Source organism: Arvicola amphibius, chromosome 2 (assembly GCF_903992535.2).
Source record: "Arvicola amphibius chromosome 2, mArvAmp1.2, whole genome shotgun sequence".
Lineage (NCBI taxonomy): Eukaryota > Metazoa > Chordata > Mammalia > Rodentia > Cricetidae > Arvicola > Arvicola amphibius.
The window spans coordinates 127,151,026-127,168,671 of record NC_052048.2 but is presented as its reverse complement, the minus strand read 5'-3'; the positions used below and the strand labels follow the sequence as shown (position 1 = coordinate 127,168,671).

The 17,646-nt window shown below is 41.3% G+C and overlaps 1 protein-coding gene across 1 annotated transcript; it reads left to right on the top strand.

Moving 5' to 3' along the window:
- The first annotated feature begins 3,547 nt into the window (after nt 1–3,547).
- Nucleotides 3,548–16,820, top strand: Yipf4 (Yip1 domain family member 4). Its single transcript, XM_038320609.2, has 6 exons — nt 3,548–3,842; nt 5,767–5,926; nt 7,876–8,047; nt 10,934–11,011; nt 13,999–14,112; nt 15,805–16,820. The coding sequence occupies exons 1-6, from the start codon at nt 3,764–3,766 to the stop codon at nt 15,940–15,942; spliced, it is 741 nt and encodes a 246-aa protein (XP_038176537.1). The 5' UTR covers nt 3,548–3,763; the 3' UTR covers nt 15,943–16,820.
- The last annotated feature ends 826 nt before the right edge of the window (nt 16,821–17,646 follow it).

Sequence of the window (17,646 nt, the reverse complement as noted above, 5' to 3'; positions counted from 1 at the left end):
TAGCTCTTGTAGACCAGGCTGGCCTCGAACTCACAGAGATCTGCCTGCCTCTGCCTCCCGAGTGCTGGGATTAAAGGCGTGCGCCACCACCGCCCGGCAGAAAACCACATTCTTAAATGTATGTTCAACAGTTTTGCATCTCAGAAAACATGCTCGTCTTTTGTTTCCACACTGTGCCGGATAGTTTTATGTCAACTTGATTCAGGCTAGAGGCATCTGAGGAAAGGGGACCTCAATTAAGAGAAAGGCTCCATAATATCAGGTTGTAGGCAACTAGTGATTGATGGGGACGGCTCCAGCTCATTGTGGATGGTGCCATTCCTGGCTGGTGGTCCTGGGTTCTCTAAGAAATCAGGTTGAGCAAACCATGAAGAGCAAGTCAATAAAAGCACCCCTCCATGGCCTCTGCATCAGCTCCTGCCTTCAGGTTCCTGCCCTGATTTCCCTCAGTGATGGACTATTACCTAGAAGTGTGGGCAAAACAAGCCCCTCCCTACCCAACATGCTTTGATCATTTTGTTTCTCCAAAGCAATAGAACCTCTAAGACACAAAGCTTTAAAAGAAGATCTTTGTGTGTGTGTGTGTGTGTGTTCTTGTGTGTGTACACATGTCATATGTGTTCAGGTGTTAGAGGGGCACTGAATAGGACATCAGTATCAGACCTGCTGTGATGTGGGATTTCCTTCTGTATGCTGTAATTACCGTTAATGAATAAAGAACTGCTTTGAGCCTATAGCAGAGCAGGATAGGGCAGAGCAGAGCTAGGTGGGGAGGACTGGACTGAATGCTGGGGAAAAAAAAAGGCAGAGTCAGAGGGAAACCATGGAGCAGCCGCCAGAGACAGACACTGGGAACTTCACCCAGTAAGCCACTGCCACGTGGCAATACAGAGATTAATGGAGTTGGGTTAAATTAAGATGTAAGAGTTAGCCAGTAAGAAGCTAGAGCTAATGGGCCAAGCAGGGATTTAATTAATACAGTTTCTGTGTGATTATTTTGCTGCCAAACTAGCTGGGCAGCTAGGAACCAACAAGCGGCCGTCCCCCTACACCTGCTGGAGGCGGTTGTGAGCTGCCTGGCTCACAGAGAACTGAGCTGGGGTCTTGTAGGAAAGCAGCAGGCTCTCCTAGCTGCCAAGCACCTATTTCCTCACTCCGTAGCATTTTCTAACGCCCAAGAAAGAAATATAAAGGGGGCTGAGGATGTATCTAAGTTGGTCCAGTACTTGGATGGCATTTATTTGTTTGTTTGGTTTTTGGTTTTTCAAGACAGGGTTTCTCTGCAGCTTTGGAGCCTGTCCTGGAACTAGCTCTTGTAGACCAGGCTGGCCTTGAACTCACAGAGATCCACCTACCTCTGCCTCCCGAGTGCTGGGATTAAAGGCATGTGCCACCACCGCCCAGCTTCCGGATAGCACTTATTAAACACAGAGATTGGTCCCCAGTACTGCAGAAAGCAGACATGATGGGCCATGCCTGTAATGACTTCACTGGGAAGGCAGAAAGAGGAAGATCAGAAGTTCAAGAAAACCTCAGGTAGATATGGACTTGTAGGCCTGCCTGGACTACATTATACCACTTCTTTAAATACACCACGGGGGGCTGGAGAGATGGCTCAGTGGTTAGGAGCACTGCTTGCTCTTCCAGAGGTCCTGAGCTCAATTCCCAGCAACCACATGCTCACTCAAAACCATCTGTAATAAGATTTGGCACCCTCTCCTGACCAGCAGGCATACATGTAGACAGAACACTATATATTTTAAATAAATATTTTAAATAAATATTTAAGAAAATAAATATACCACTGAGCATGGTGGTGCATGCCTTTAATTCCAGCCTGGTCTACAAAGAGAGTTCCAGGGCAGGACAGGCTCCCTACAGGGAGACACCCTTTCTCAGGAAAAAAAAAATGACAGGGTATGCCTTTCCTTTGCAACATTATAGATTCATTGTACATCTTTCCATGTCTGTTTCACAATATACCCTCAGAACTCCCCAAATGGGAAGCCACTTTTATGTATCTTGAATTTTAAATTTATGTAGACTAATTTGAACATTTAAAAACATAGGTAGGGACCAAAGAGGTGGCTTGTATGTTAGAGCCCATACTGCTCTTGCAGAGGTTCCGAGTTCTGTTCCCAGCACCCATGTCAGGCTGCTCATGACTGGTCACGACTATTTCCAGGGAAGTAGATGCTGTGTTGTGGTCTTGCAGGAGCCTGCACTCCTGTGTACACACACACACACACACCACACACACACACACACACACATAATTAAAATGATTAAAATACATTTTAAGATTATAAACATAGATGAAGGGCTAGAAAGATGACTCAGAGGTTAAGTGCACTTGCTTCCTGTGTAGCGATTTGCGTTTGGTTTCCCAGTACCCTCTCAGGAGGTGCAAATCTGCTTTAATACCAGTTCTAGGGGATCTGACGCCCTCTTGTGGCTTCTGCAGGCACCCGCACACATGTGGTGCAATCAGGCACCACACACACACACACACACACACACACACACACAATTAAAATGATTAAAATACATTTTAAGATTATAAACATAGATGAGGGGCTAGAAAGATGACTCAGAGGTTAAGTACACTTGCTTCCTGTGTAGCTATTTGCGTTTGGTTTCCCAGTACCCTCTCAGGAGGTGCAAATCTGCTTTAATACCAGTTCTAGGGGATCTGACGCCCTCTTGTGGCTTCTGCAGGCACCTGCACACATGTGGTGCAATCAGGCACCACACACACACACACACACACACACACACAGAGTCTTTAAAAATAAAAACTTTAGGTGTTTGTAAACTTTGGGAGGTTTATCAGCCAACAGATGAAGTGAGCACTAGGTGAGAAGCAAGGGGACTTACGCGTTGTCCTAATTTCTTCTCTCTGGCCTGCCGCCTTCCTCATAAATGAATTCGGCTAGACTCTATCTAGTCTGTAGGTGGCGATTTACAGCCTTACTGTGCCCATTTTGTCACCCAGCCTCTTTGTGTTAAAGGTGAGGAGATTGTCTTTGAAAGGACATGTAACTTTGTCAATATTCTACACAACTAACGAGTAAAGGTAACAGAATCTTGGGGTCAGAGATGAGGGATTGAAGTCTTGAAACTTAAGTGGTTTTGTGAGTTTGTTTTGGTTTTAGATGGGGGTCTCAGCCTGGCGGCGGTGGCGCAGGCGGGGGTCTCACTTTGTAGCCAAACCTGGCCTGTAACCACCAATGTTTCTACTGCCTCAGTCTTCACCGCGCAGGGACTACAAGCGTGAGCCATACGACTAACCTCTCAAATCTGGTTAACTACAAGGAAAAGAATGCGTTTATAAAAACTGAAGGAACTAAAAAGAGAGAAAGAGAGAGTGAACCATTTAAACAAACAGCTTAGGGCGGGACAGAGATTTCCCGAGGTAACTTCCGGTACAGGGTTGGTTTCCGCAATCAACAACAGGAAGGGCCAATCAGAACCTTCCCCCGGGAGCCAATGGGAGAGCAGATTACAAACAGCCAATCCCGGCGGCGCTGTCACTGTTATGGTCCTGTCAGGGCGCCGGCGTCGTGGTGCTTGGGCGCTCGCCACCGGCCGGTCTCCGGTGCGACCTCGTCGGGAGCAGCCGAGTGGCCTGGCTCGCGCGTCTCCGCCCTCGTCCCAGCCCGCGCCTCCCGGCTCGCAGGCCGCCCGCTAGCACGGTCGTCACCGTGCGAGGACCCGGGCCCTGCCGCGCCCCAGCACCGCCGTGGGCTCCGAGGCCGGCGGGATGCAGCCTCCGGGCCCGCCCCCGGCCTATGCGCCCGCCAACGGGGACTTCACCTTCGTCTCCTCGGCGGACGCGGAAGGTGAGAGCGGGCCGGACGGGGCTCCGGAGCAGGGATGGCCGAGTGGGGACTCCGCCCCTGTGCACGCTGGGCCTTCCCCCGAGGCCGCAGACGACTCGGGAGGGTGCGGGGCGCGGGCTCCGCCGCTGGGCCACCCCCTCTGGCGACGGGCGGGGTGACCAATGACCCGCCGGTCGGTCAGGGTTTTCTTTCCGAAATGCTCCACTCCGCAGTTGCTCAAAAGAGTGAAGGATCAAAGAATGAGAACAAAGTGGGGCTGTGTTCCTCTGCTATTAACAGAAAAGCTTTTTGTTTGTTTTTTTCTTTCTTTCTCCTGAGGTTACCTTTGGCAGCTTAAGGAGAACTTCCTTCAAAGGAGTTGTGGTTTTTTTGGATTTGTTTTCTAGCTCAGATCCCTGTGTCCAGTTTGTAGTGTTTGACCACAATATTCAGAACACTGGATTTAGGAGCATTTGAAACTTCAGGAATTCAACTCAGTGTCCCCAACAGCCTCTACAGTCTTGGCTTGTATTGTTTTGATCAACTACTGGTGCAGGGAAGATTTTTATGCTTCATGGGATTCCCTTTCCCACTTCGTTCAACTCCTTGTAACCTGACTCTTTATCTGCTAGTAATTTTGGGGGTTTGCTTTAATTTTGTTTACTTTCCAGGGACTAGATTTAACTGCCCAGCATGAAAAAACAAGCTGATTTTGCTTTAGAAATACAGTGTAAGAGACTAGGGTGTGTTGGGTAGTGAATCTCAATGATCCCCACGCTTGGAAGACAGAGGCTGGTAGATCGCTGAGTTTGAGGCCAGCCTGGACTACATACATACCAAGTTCCAGGCTCACCAGGACCTTGTCTCAACAAAGAAGAAAGAAAAATTTCAGTCTGGAGATGAACATGGATTTTCTTTGAAATCTGATTTCTTTGACTATGTTTTGTTTTCTCCTTTAGAAATTATTTTGGAGCCAGGTGGTGGTGGCGCACCCCTTTAAGCCCAGACATACTAAGTTACTCAGGCTGGCCGTAAACTCAGTATGTAGCCAGTATTGCCTTGAATCTCACATCTTGCCTCGGTCTCCAGAGTAGCTAGGTGTTACTATTTTATGTCGAACAAATAAATAATTCTGTATCTGGTTATGCTGCAGGCCAGCAGAATTAATATTACCTGACACATGGGTATAATCTTCCTTAGTCTGGATTTATATTTATCAGGATCCCTGGGTAATTCATAAGCATCTTAGCATTTTTGAGAAGCGCTGTCTTAGAATTTAATAAAAGATTAAAAGGAAAATTATCCCTACGTAGATCAGAGAAAGCCAGGCCAGGTGGATCACGTCTGTAATCCCTGCTCTTGAGAGGCTGAGACAGATGAAGGAGAATTCCAGATCAACAAAAGTCAGGAAAATCTTAAGGAGGTGATCATTTTACAAAATGTAGCCTCTCAGATAATGGACTGATAGGAAAGAGGTAGATGATACCTGCTCTAGAAAGTATGGTATAGGGGTGAGGAGGAACTTAGCTGGTAGTAGGCAGGAGCCTCTGAGTCGAATCTCCAGCCCCGTATAAAGGCGTTCTTCTGGTGACTCATCCTAGCATTGGGAGGTGGAAGCAGGAATGCCAGAAGTTGAAGATCATCTTTGTCTATGTACTGAATTCGAGGCCAGCCTGGTCTTTCACCTCCTGAGCACTAGGATGACAGGCCTGTACCATTGTACCTGCCTTGTCTTCCACCAGTTCGGTTTTGTTGTTGTTGTTGTTGCTGTTGTTTCTAATTGTAAAATAAAAAGTGGCACAATGTCTGTCTGATGAAATTTGAAGATTATATGGAATAGCAAATATCCAAAGGATTGACAAAGTATAATTATTTGGATATATGTACATTTTGGTTCATGTTCACATATTTCTCTCTGGTTCACAGTTTTGTCTTCTCTCCTAAGATCTCAGTGGTTCTATAGCAGCCCCAGATGTCAAATTAAATCTCGGTGGAGGTGGAGATTTTATCAAAGAATCTACAGCTACTGCATTTCTGAGACAAAGAGGGTATGGCTGGCTTCTGGAAGTTGAAGATGAGGACCCTGAAGATAACAAGCCACTTTTGTACGTGAAGGGATGTGTCTTTTGTGATCTTTAGGACCTATTCTGTAGGATGCTTATGTTCTTTTATATTTTTAAAGTCAGATGAGGAAAATTTTAACCGTTTAGGTGAAAAACAGTAGCAGGGCCTAGAGAGATGGCTCAGTAGTTATGAGTACTTCCTGCTCTTTCGGAGAACTTGAGTTTTAGTGCCACCATCATCCATCTGAGGCAACACAGCTGCCTGTAGCTCCAGCCTGTGGGGATCTGACCAGTCTTCTGGCCTTTGTGGGCGCCTGTATATGCATGGCATTTGCTTATATAAACACACACACACACAGACACACACACACACACACAGAGTCTTTAAAAGCTAGCTCCAGGACAGGCTCTAAAACTGCAGAGAAACCCTGTCTCGAAAAACCAAAAAAAAAAAAAAGCAGGTTTTAGTTTCACTAGCACTAGCATCTGAAGTGATGAGGAAAGAATGCTCTTAGCCTTTTGGCTGTGGGTGTCAGGAGTTTTTAAATGGGAACTGGAGAAATGGCATGGCTGCTCTACAGGGACTGGGTTTCTGTTCCCAGAATCCACATGGTGGCTCACAACTGCTTGTAACTCCAGTTCCAAGGGATCTGATTTCCTCTTCTGACTTCTGAGGGCATCAGGCATGCATGTATTACACAGGCATACCTGCAGATAAAATATTTGTTTAAAAAAAAAACTCTTAAAAGTTTTAAAGCTGGCCAGGTGGTGGCACACACCTTTAATCACAAGTACTCAGGGCAGAGGCAGGTGGATCTCTGTGAGTTCGAGGCCAGGAAAGCAAGTTCCCTGACAGCCAATACTGTTTTACAGAGAAACTCTGTCTCAAAAAAGGAAAACTGTGTATGTGTGTGTGTGTATATATATATGCACATATATACATACATACATATATATACACGTATGTATATATAATTTTTTAAAGCTGGAAGCTGGGCTTTGTACTATATATTTGTAATCTCAGTATTTGAGAGGTAGATACATAAGAATCAGGAGTTTAGCCAAGAAAACCTGAGCCCAGGTTCAGGCAGAGACCCTATCTTAAAAGGACTACATGGAGATAGATAGAGTAGCGCACTCTGCACCTTCTGGCCTCAGTGTGTACAGTTTGTGCACTGGCACCCACACGTAGACCTGCCTGTGCTCAAACATTCACACTCACGCGTTTTAAGTGATCTTGAGAAGAAAGAGCAAGATCCACTATGCTGGCATGCCTTTAATCCCAACACTCTGGAGACAAGGACAGGTGGTCTTTTTGAGTTCCAGGCCAGCAAGGATACTTAATGAAACCCCCTCTCAAGAGAGACAGTGACCACTTTTTGTTTGTTTATTTTGTTTTGTTGTGTTTTTCGAGACAGGGTTTCTCTGTGTTTCTTTGGGACCTGTTCTGGAACTCTTGTAGACCAGGCTGGCCTCAAACTCACAGAAATCCACCTGCCTCTTCCTACCGAGTGGATTAAAGGTGTGCACCACCATTGCCCGGCAAGAGTGACCACTTTGAAAATAAAAACAAAAAGCTATCTTTGTCTTAAACACACATATAAATAGATATGTTCTACATTATTTATCTTGTTTACCAGCTATCCCAAATAGTCAGTGTCATCTAAAAAAGCAAGGTTCAGCAAGGTTAAGGCTGAAACTCAGGTCTAAAACATAATTATGGGCCAGGCAAGGTGGCACACACCTTTATCCCAGTACTGAAACAGAGGCAGATCTTGGAAGCACTTTGTTTCCCTTCACACCTACTACAATTTCAAAACCCCAGAAACTGTGAGCATGATAGATATTTTCTCATGAAATCAGTCTAAAACTTCACATGCAGATGTTGACCTGTGGGTATCATATTATCTATTTTAAGTTTAAAGTTATTTTAAACCTGTTTTACTGTTCAAAATTACATGTTTTTTAAGAATCTTATTTTAAATTTATAGGGAAGAATTGGACATTGATCTAAAAGATATTTACTACAAAATCCGATGTGTTTTGATGCCAATGCCATCGCTTGGTTTTAATAGACAAGTAGTGCGAGACAATCCTGACTTTTGGGGGCCACTGGCTGTTGTCCTTGTCTTTTCAATGATATCACTCTATGGACAGTTCAGGGTGAGTATGCCTCGTTTTATACAAATGTTAGATCTTTTTATGACCTTCAAAAATTAAATGTCAAATATTTACTGTAAAAACACATTTGAGAGATAGTTTACGTTTGCCTATTTTTTTCTCACTTGTTCATTTCTAAAATTGTTTCTTAATGGAGTACCTTGGATTAATTCTTTCTCAGCTTATCTACATTTTATTTTAGATTTTTATTTTACTTTATATGTATGTTTTGCCTATATGCAAATGTGTGTGCTGTGTGCATGTCTGTTGGACCTTTGGAGCTAGGCTTATGTGTGGTTCTTAGTCATCCTGTGGGTACTAAGAGTCACCTCGGTCCCTTGCAAAAGCAACAAGTACTCTTAACGACTAAGCTGTCTCTCTAGCCCCAGGTTTTCCACATTTTATTTTTTTTTTGTGATTAATTTTACTGTTATTAATTATGTGTATATGTTAGGCAGAAGCAGGTGATTTCTGTGAGTTCAAGGACAGCGTGGTCTACATAGCAAGGTCCTGTTTCAAATATGTGTGTGTGTAGTGGGGAAGAGGTGTGTTGTGTGCATGGAGTGCTGGTACCTGGGAAACTCAGAGGTATTGAATTCTACAGGAGTTGAAATCATACGCAGTGTGAGTGCTGGCAGTTAAATTTGGGTCTTGGAAGAGTGACGTGTTCGTACAACAGAGCCATTTTTTGGCCATCTATTAGTTATGTTACTTGTTGCTATGACTTTAATGGCAGAAGCACATTAAAGAAGGATGTATTTTTGTTCACAGTTTATGGTGGGGAGGATATTGTGGGAGAAGCTCGCCTCTTCCATTTCCTTTCATGAGGGTAGATCTACCCACATCCACTAACCAGACTTAGAAACTCCTACCCGAGGTCTGTCTCCTAGGTGATTTTGTTGTTATTTGGGGGTGGGGGGTTGTTTTTTTAGTTTAGTTTTGTTTTGTTTTTTCGAGACAGGGTTTCTCTGCATAACCTTAGCTGTCCTAGAACTAGCTTTGTAGACCAGGCTGCCTCAAACTTATAGACATCCACTTGCTTCTGCCTCCCGAACGCTGGTGTTAAAAGCGTGCTCCACCAGTGTCCAACTTTCCTAGATGATTTTGAATTGTCTTGTCATATGATGCTATTAGGCCAGGTGTTGTGGGGCATGCATTAATCCTAGCTTGGGAGGCAGAACCATCAAGTAGGTCTCTGTGAGTTTGAGACTGGTCTGATGATCTATATATAACAAGTTCCAGGATAGTAGGACAGCCAGGGATACATAGTGAGACCTTGTCTCAAAAAAGCAAAAAAAGAAAGAAAAACAGGTTGCATTTGGTCATGCTGCTTATCACAGCCATAAAAAAGCAAACAGGCCTGCTAAGCAAGTTCTTTATCTCTGAGCTGAATATATCCAGGTTTTTTTTTTCCTGAGACATAGTCTTGCTAATTTGTTTTTACTTTTGTTTTGGGACTCACTCTGTAGCCTAGGCAGGCCTTGATCTTGTGATCCTCCTGCCCCAGATTCCTGAGTATTAAGATATAGGTATGTGCCACCAGTTTAACTTGTTCTTTATTATTAATATGTTCTAGAGATACTTTGCACTTATGTAAATACCTTGTTTCTCATCAAACTTGAGCCCAATAAATTTTTTGCCTGATTAGTACTGTAGTATTCAATGAATGATGATTACCCTGTTTCCTTCATTTCATCTCTGTTTATTAGTGTTTTCTAAGAACTTCACTCTTCTTTTCTGTTACTTAAGTACTCAGTTATTTACATCAGGATATTGTATATTTTGTTCTCTAAACTTAACCCAATATTACCGTCTATTTTAATTGTTCAGTTTGTTCCTACTTATTAGCCATTGGGAACATCTTCAGGTTTTCTTTGACCTTTGAATCCTTAACTCGTATGTGTATGTGTGTGCATAGATGAGTGTGTATGATGGTTGTTCTTCAGAACTTTAATTTCTGAGACAACGTCTACATTAGACCTGGGGCTTGCCGGTTAGGCTAAGTTCTGTCTCCATTTCTTCAGTGCTGGTATTACAAGTGTATGCCACTTCACCTAGCTTTTTGTGTGGGTCCTGAGAATAAAAGCCTCATTCTTATGTTTGTAATAAAAACCCAGAGACAGATATTAGGGTTGAACCTGAAGGTCAGAAAAGAATAACAGCCAGCCACTGGCTACTACCTAAATGGCAGTCCAACCTCCAGGAATCCTCAGAATGAGGATTCAAGTATACAAGCGCTTTCTCAGCTGAGCTGCTTCCCACCTCCATATAACTTTTTGAGTATACCTTTCTTCTAACCCCACAGGTATTCTCTGCCTGGGAAGCAGACAGTACACTTATAAAGGCTCAGTTCTCATGAGGGACTGTTAGGAACCAAAATCTGTAAGCTGGGTGTAGTGGGTGGTTGAGGCAGGAAGACTTCTGTAAGTGTGAGCGCATCCTGAGCTACACAGTGAGTTTGAAGCCAGCATGCACTACACTGTGAGAACTTACTCAAAATGAAGGAAATTAAGATCTAGGCACTGTTTGTGTTTCTTTATATATGCTTATGTTTCTGCTTTTTTTTTCTTTTTGGATTAGAGACAGAGTTTCTAAAGGCTGTAAAACAGAAAAACCTTGTCTCAAAAAACCAACCCCCCACCCCAAATCTTTTAGCATGTTCTTGAAATACTGAAGTTTCTATAAGTAGTTGAAACTTTCAGTTTGGTTCTGAGTTTGTGTTAAACCTTATATTTGTAAGTTTTGGAAATGTACTTGAGTACTAACAGGACCTCTGACCTGAAATGGGGCTTCCTAAACTGTCATAAGTTGTACAAAGTTGAATTTCTGAAAGCTTAGTAGTTTATTAGTCTTTTCTTTAGTTAATGATTTTTTTTTTCCCTCTTTAAGGTGGTCTCATGGATTATAACCATTTGGATATTTGGTTCACTGACAATTTTCTTACTGGCTAGAGTTCTTGGTGGAGAAGTAAGTACTTCATTTTGAAAGATAGCTTCTTTAGTGTTTGTTTTTGTTTTGTTTTCTAGACAGTCTCACTTTAGAGCCCTAGCTAGCCTGGAACTCACTGTGTAGACCAGACTAGCCTTGAACTCGCAAATATCTGCCTGCTTCTGCTCCCTAAGGGTTGAGGTAAAAAGGTAGGGATAAGGTCATCAGACCTTGTTGAGCTAGAGTTGGGCAGGTATTGGGAACTGAACTTAGGTGTACTGCAAAAGAAGTACATGCTTATGACCACTGAGCCCTCCCTCCAGCCTATTTATCTGTTTGTTTGTTTGTGAGATAGTGTCAGTTTGTGGCCTTGACTAACCTAGAACTGCTGTGTAGACCAAACTGGCCTCAAACAGGTGTGACCTGCCATACCTGGCTAATAAATGAATCTTTGGTTATTGTTTTTATTTTTTGATACAGGATCTGTCTACATAGCTCTGGCTGTCTTGGAATTCACTTTGTAGACCAAGCTGGCCTCAAACTCAACAGAATTCCACCTGCCTCTGTCCCTGAGTGCTGAAATTAAAGGTGTATGCCACCATGCCCTACTATAATAATAAATGGTTCTTGTCCTGGAAATTATCTTTATACTAGTTCCATTCAGATGGTTGATATAGATATTAAATCTACTCAATAAATGCAAGGAATGAAGAGGAGAGATCGCTTCCTACCTATTAAATATACAGCTATATATCTCTTCACAGAAGCATAGAGTTGGCAACAGGTTTCACACCGGTTCTCAGTTGCCGTAGAGATTCCCTTATGTTAATCAGAAATTGCCCTAATTGGAAATAGAGTGGGTTTTTGTTTTTTTGCATCAGAGTCTCGTATAGCTGAAGGCTATTATATCTTTCCAAAACAGGATTGTTAGAAGAGTAATTTTGACATGTGGCTTCTTGGAAGCTAGCCTTTAAGACTGACTGACTTTCTTCATCAATGCCTTATGATGTCTAGCTTTAGTTAAATTATATGAAGAAAGCAAGGCTTCACATGGCTAAACAGCTGGAAAATAGGGTATTATCGATAACTTTTCAGGTGAATGTAGATATTGTTCCTAGATACTACAAAACTCAGGAAGTAATAGTTTCTTAAAAGTTTGTTCCAGGCCAGGTGGTGGTAGTGCTACACGCCTTTAATCCCAGTACTCAAGAGGCAGAGGCAGGCAGTTCTCTGAGTTTGAGGCCAGCATTGTCTATAAAGTGAGTTCCAGAACAGGCTCCGAAACTGTCTCAAAAAGAAAAGTTTGTTCTAGTTAGGAATTTTTATCCATATACATAAAATTGTCATTAAAAATTAATCGGGGAGCTGAAGAGTTAGCTCAGTGGTTAAGAGCACTTGTTCTTGAAGAGGAAAAAAAATGAAATTTATCCCTGGCAATGCTGAAGCATGCATGGGCAACCCGTATATGGCAGTTCTGTTAAACTTGTCCATATTGGGTTTCATGGTCTAAGTTGATGAGGATGATTGACCATGTCTTTTCCTCAAGAGGGCACCAGATCTCATTACAGATGGTTGTGAGCCACCATGTGGTTGCTGGGAATTGAACTCAGGACCTTTAGGAAGATCAGGCAGTGCTCTTAACCACTGAGCCTTGTGTACATGGTAAGTTCCAGGAGAGCCAGGGCTATGTGGATGGATGCTGTCTCAAGAAACAAGAAAACATTATTCGTACCCTGAACATGGCAATCTTGGAACTTTAGTATTACTGGTAGGGCTTGATTAGTCCTTGAATGAGAGAAAATATGTTTGACTGCTTTGCTGAAATGTTTACTTGAAGGCTGTGGTGTAGCTAAAATCTGAAGACCTGGGTTAAATTCCTACCACTGTCAAAAGTGAAAATATGGGCCAAAGAGAGGGTTCAGCACTTAAGAGCACTTGTTGCTCTTACAGAGCACTGAGTTCAGTTCCCAACTCTGGCATATCATCTAAGAACAGTTTATCACTCTAGTTCCAGGGGATCTAATGCCTTGTTCTGACCTCCATCAGCACATATACATACACCCACGAACATACACATTAGTAAAAAAAATTTTTTTAATTGTTATGATAAGTTTCTGTTCACTGTCTACTAGTTGCCCTTCTTTCTGTCTCTCTTTACCACACATGACTTCTTTGGATCTTGGCTTTTTAATCTGAAGATGGTGATTGTGATATTTTAAAATGGTCTTTGAGCCAAGTATACTGTCCCACACCTGTAATCCTGGCACTGGAAAGGCTGTGGCAAAGGATCAAGTTTGAAGCCAGCTTGGGCTACATGGTGAAATCTTGTTTTCTTACCACATTCCCCCAGCAGAAATGCTAGGCATTGTAGGTCAAACCCATAATGTCAACACTACGATTGAAGCAGAAAGATCAGGAGTTCTGTGTTGTTCTTGGCTACATAGTGAGTTTGAAGTCATCCTGAGTTGTATAAGACCTTGTCTCAGAAAAGGGGAGGGAAGCTGGAGATATGGCTCGGTGGTTAAGAGCACATGATAATGGCTCACAGCCTTCTGAACTCCACTTCCAAGGGAAGCGAGACAGGGTTTCTCTATGTAACAGCGTTAGCTGTCCTGGAATTCACCTTGTAGACCAGGCTGGCCTTGAACTCAGAGACAGAGATTCACCTGTCTCTGCCTCCCAAGTGCTGGGATTAAAGGCGTGTGCTACCACCGCCTGGTTTAAGAATAACTTTATGTACACAGTATAATGATCTATACTGTAAGTGGCTAGACATAATCCTCGAGCTAGAGACAAGAGCTGCATATGTGGGTTTGAATATCAGGAAACTGAAGCATATTGAAAATACAGTGATATATTTGGCCCTGGAATATATAAAAGGAGGTGATAATTTAAAATATGTTGGGCATGATACTTTATGATTTCCTAATTCTTTTATTTATGTCAGTACAACAAAGAATGATATTGAAAAGTGCCTAAGTATCCTGATTCCTATGATGTTTATTTAAATTTTTTAAAATTCACAGGTTGCATATGGCCAAGTTCTTGGAGTGATAGGATATTCATTACTTCCTCTCATTGTAATAGCCCCTATACTTTTGGTGGTCGGATCTTTTGAAATGGTGTCTACACTTATAAAAGTAAGTTATTTATATAGTATGAATTATACAGCTGTTTTCTGTATGAAAGTATGCTGGTCCTATGGATAAGAATAACATAACCTGGGCTGGAGAGATGGCTCAGCGGTTAAGGTTAAGAGCACTGGCTGCTCTTCCAGAGGTCCTGAGTTCAATTCCCAGTAACCACATGGTGGCTCACAACCATCTGTAATGACATCTGGTGCTCTCTTCTGACCTGCCTGCAGACATGCCGGCAGAATACTGTGCGTGTGTGTGTGTGTGTGTGTGTGTGTGTGTGTGTGTGTGTGTATAAAACAAATAAATAAAATACTTTAAAAAATTTAAAAAAAGAATATCATAACCTAAAACTTCCTGAGACAGTGGTATTTGGGAACAGAGACTTTTTTACCAATGTGGTTTCTTCTGATTCCCCCTCCCCACCTGCTGTCACCAGAAATTATGAAATCTGTAGGCATCTTGGGAAGACTGGAGACCAAATAAAATTTCAGGATAATATAATCATACTTTAAAATTTTTTAGTATTTCATCTCAGTACTATTAAATATTAATTCATGTAACAGATTTGGGGGCACTTATTGAAAATTCCACTGAAACTAGGTGTGGTGGCACACACCTTAATCCCACTACTTGGAAGATAAAGACAAGAGGACCAGAAATTCAGAGTTACTCTCAGATACCTGAGCAGTTTGAAGTTCATCTTAATGAAAGTACAGCCTGGTGCTCCTCCTTTTCACCAAACCCTGGTGCCTCTTCCTATTCCTAGGAAGAGAGTGGTAATAATAGCGCATATAGTTTGAACTTGAGTTGTGAGTCCTCTTTCAGGTATCAAATTATTCAGCAGTTTGGCATAAATAATTGTGTTTTCAAAAGTTGCCAGATCATCAGCAGGCTGTGGTGACTCTGGGAGTTTATACTCCTTACCTCTCAGGTGGCTAAGGCAAGTGTGTTGTGGGTTCAAAAGCAAGCCTGAGCCGAAGAAGTAATTCTAGGACAGTGGGACACTGAAGAAACCATTTCTCAACAAATAAAAAATAACTTGATCATAATCACTAGGGCTGCTTGATTAAAAGACTGAACACTAGATATTTTTGTCTTAGAAACTCTTCAGTTTAATCTGGGCATGGTGGCATAGCCCTTTAATCCTAGCATTCAGGAAAGCTGTCATTCAGTCTCTGAGTTTGGGGCCAGCTTGGTCTACGTAGTATGTTTCATTTATTTGTGTGCTGCATGAGTGGGCACATTGCATCCAAGTCACATGGGTATGACTTTTTTAAAAAGTGTGTGTGTGTTGTATTTTACAGCTTTGACTTTGTAAAAGTCGTGTGTGTGTGTGTGTGTGTGTGTGTGTGTTTTATATTTCAGTTTGCTGCTGGTTTTGTTTTTATTTTGAGACAGTCTGACACTATAGCCACAGCTGGCCATGAACTCACTGTGTAGTCCAAGCTGACCTTGAATTTATGTTGAGTGCCGCTATGCCTGACTGGAAGTATCTCTTTGTATAGAAGGTACAAATGATTTTTATAACTAGGTTTCTTTTCTTTTTTAATTACAGAAGTTAAGGAAAGAGCAAGAGAGAATATTCTTAAAAAGTCTCACTTGGTGGATTACTTTTTTAAACATTGTAACTGTTTTCTGTGATAGTAAAATGTTGATTGATTTGCTAATATGCTGCTGTTTTCTTTCTTCTTTAAGCTCTTTGGTGTGTTTTGGGCTGCCTACAGTGCTGCTTCATTACTTGTGGGTGAAGAATTCAAGACCAAAAAGCCTCTCCTCATTTATCCAATCTTTTTATTGTACATTTATTTTTTGTCCTTATATACTGGGGTGTGATCCAAGTTGTACATGAGTTGAAAAAGATGGTGTTACATTTGTATTGAGCTGGGAATTCTTGCTGAAGGGGTTGGAGAAAACATAACTAGTAAAATTTTATACATTCCAGATAGAAAGGCAGGTTTAAAGTCTTTTTAAAACAATATTTTTTGTATTTAAGTAATTGCAGTTATCTGGGATTCTTTGGTCAGAATTCTGAATTCTGTTTGGTTCTTCATATTCCGCGAATAAATAAAAAGTGTTGTGTTTGTTCAGATTGTGTCAGTATTCACCTGAACACTTGTGCCAAAAGCAACTGGATGGGAAATTGTATCTCACTTGAAGTGTGAATTGATAACATCCGAAAATCTAAAAGTGCAGTTTTTTTCTTTGAAGAATTTTCTCCTGCACCACAGATCCTGTAGATACCTATTTATATTTATACATATATATTTATGAAATAATTCTTATTCACAAATTATATTTCTGAATAGCCTAAAAATTAAGATACTAAATCTGATGCTTAAACTTTCCTTTATTTGGCCATTAATGTTTTTTATTTAAAACTTAAAATTTGTTTTTAAATTGTGTGTAATTTTTGAAATAATAGTTGCAGTATAGATTTGGTTTGTGTGTATATGCTCTTAAAAAACAGTTTTGAATATCTAAACATTTGATTTTAAAGTTCTGTTTATCTTTTTGACCAAAGGAGCAAGAGATCTAATTAATATGGCATTCATTAAAATCATTAATATATAGGAAAAATAATATTTATAGCATCAGTAAATATTTTTAAGTGGTACCTTTAAATCATAAAAGTTGCGGGAAAGAGACCTTTGAAGTCATGTGGTCTTGAACACTGTTATATGAAGTAGAAAATAAAATGTTTTCCAGCTGTGTGCTTTGTTTTACAATACCTTTTTCTATATTACTACTTGACACTTTAAGAAATATTAGTTTCTTTCTAACAAGTTTACAGTTTTTGCTAAGGGAAATATTAAGAAAAATTTATCCAAGAAGTTTTTTTTTTGTAAATCCTGTATTCTGTATCTATATCTTTAATATTACTTTGTAAAGCAGATAAACTATTTTTATCTGTGTTCATAAAATAGCAAATTCCTTTTAGCACATTATTGTATTATTCTTTCTGGTTTTGCCTAAAAGAGTTAACTTCTATTCCTGATACAGTATAACATCATCGTCTCTGTGTTCCTTAGGCAAAACAGATGTAGGAGAACAGGTGAAAGCCCTAGATAGATAAACCTCAGGAACTGGAGTAGTGAGAAGTAGTATAGCAGTATCTTTGGCCACAGAAGCAGCAGCAGAAGGTAAGTAAATGTCTGTTAGAGAGGTTCCTGTGGTCATCCTTTTGTTTGAATGATTATTTGGATTTCTTTTTTATTTTGTGGTGCTGTGTCAGATCTAGCATCTTGCACATGGTAGGCAAGTGTCGTTCTGGTTAACCACACTTCTTACCTGTCAGGCATGTCTAGCCTGCAAATCCATAAGCCATACAAGGCTAAGGAAAGCTATGAGTGCAGCTCAAATCAAAAGTTTAAACTTAATTAAAATATTCTGGAAGTTTTTGTGCCATCGAATGTGAACTTTATAGATGATACTGTTGTTTTGCAACATACCTGTTTGGTGTCCATAGTGTTGACCTGAAACTAAACTTTGTGGAGTCAAGACTAGATTGTCAAATCTTAGTAGTTGCTGCTTCGAGAT

Coding starts and splice junctions, on each gene's coding strand:
- Yipf4 (XM_038320609.2), top strand. CDS start 3,764: ATGCAGCCTCCGGGCCCGCCCCCGGCCTATGCGCCCGCCAACGGGGAC. Junction 5,927..7,875: donor GAAGATAACAAGCCACTTTT/GTACGTGAAGGG, acceptor TTAAATTTATAG/GGAAGAATTGGACATTGATC. Junction 14,113..15,804: donor TGGTGTCTACACTTATAAAA/GTAAGTTATTTA, acceptor TTCTTCTTTAAG/CTCTTTGGTGTGTTTTGGGC.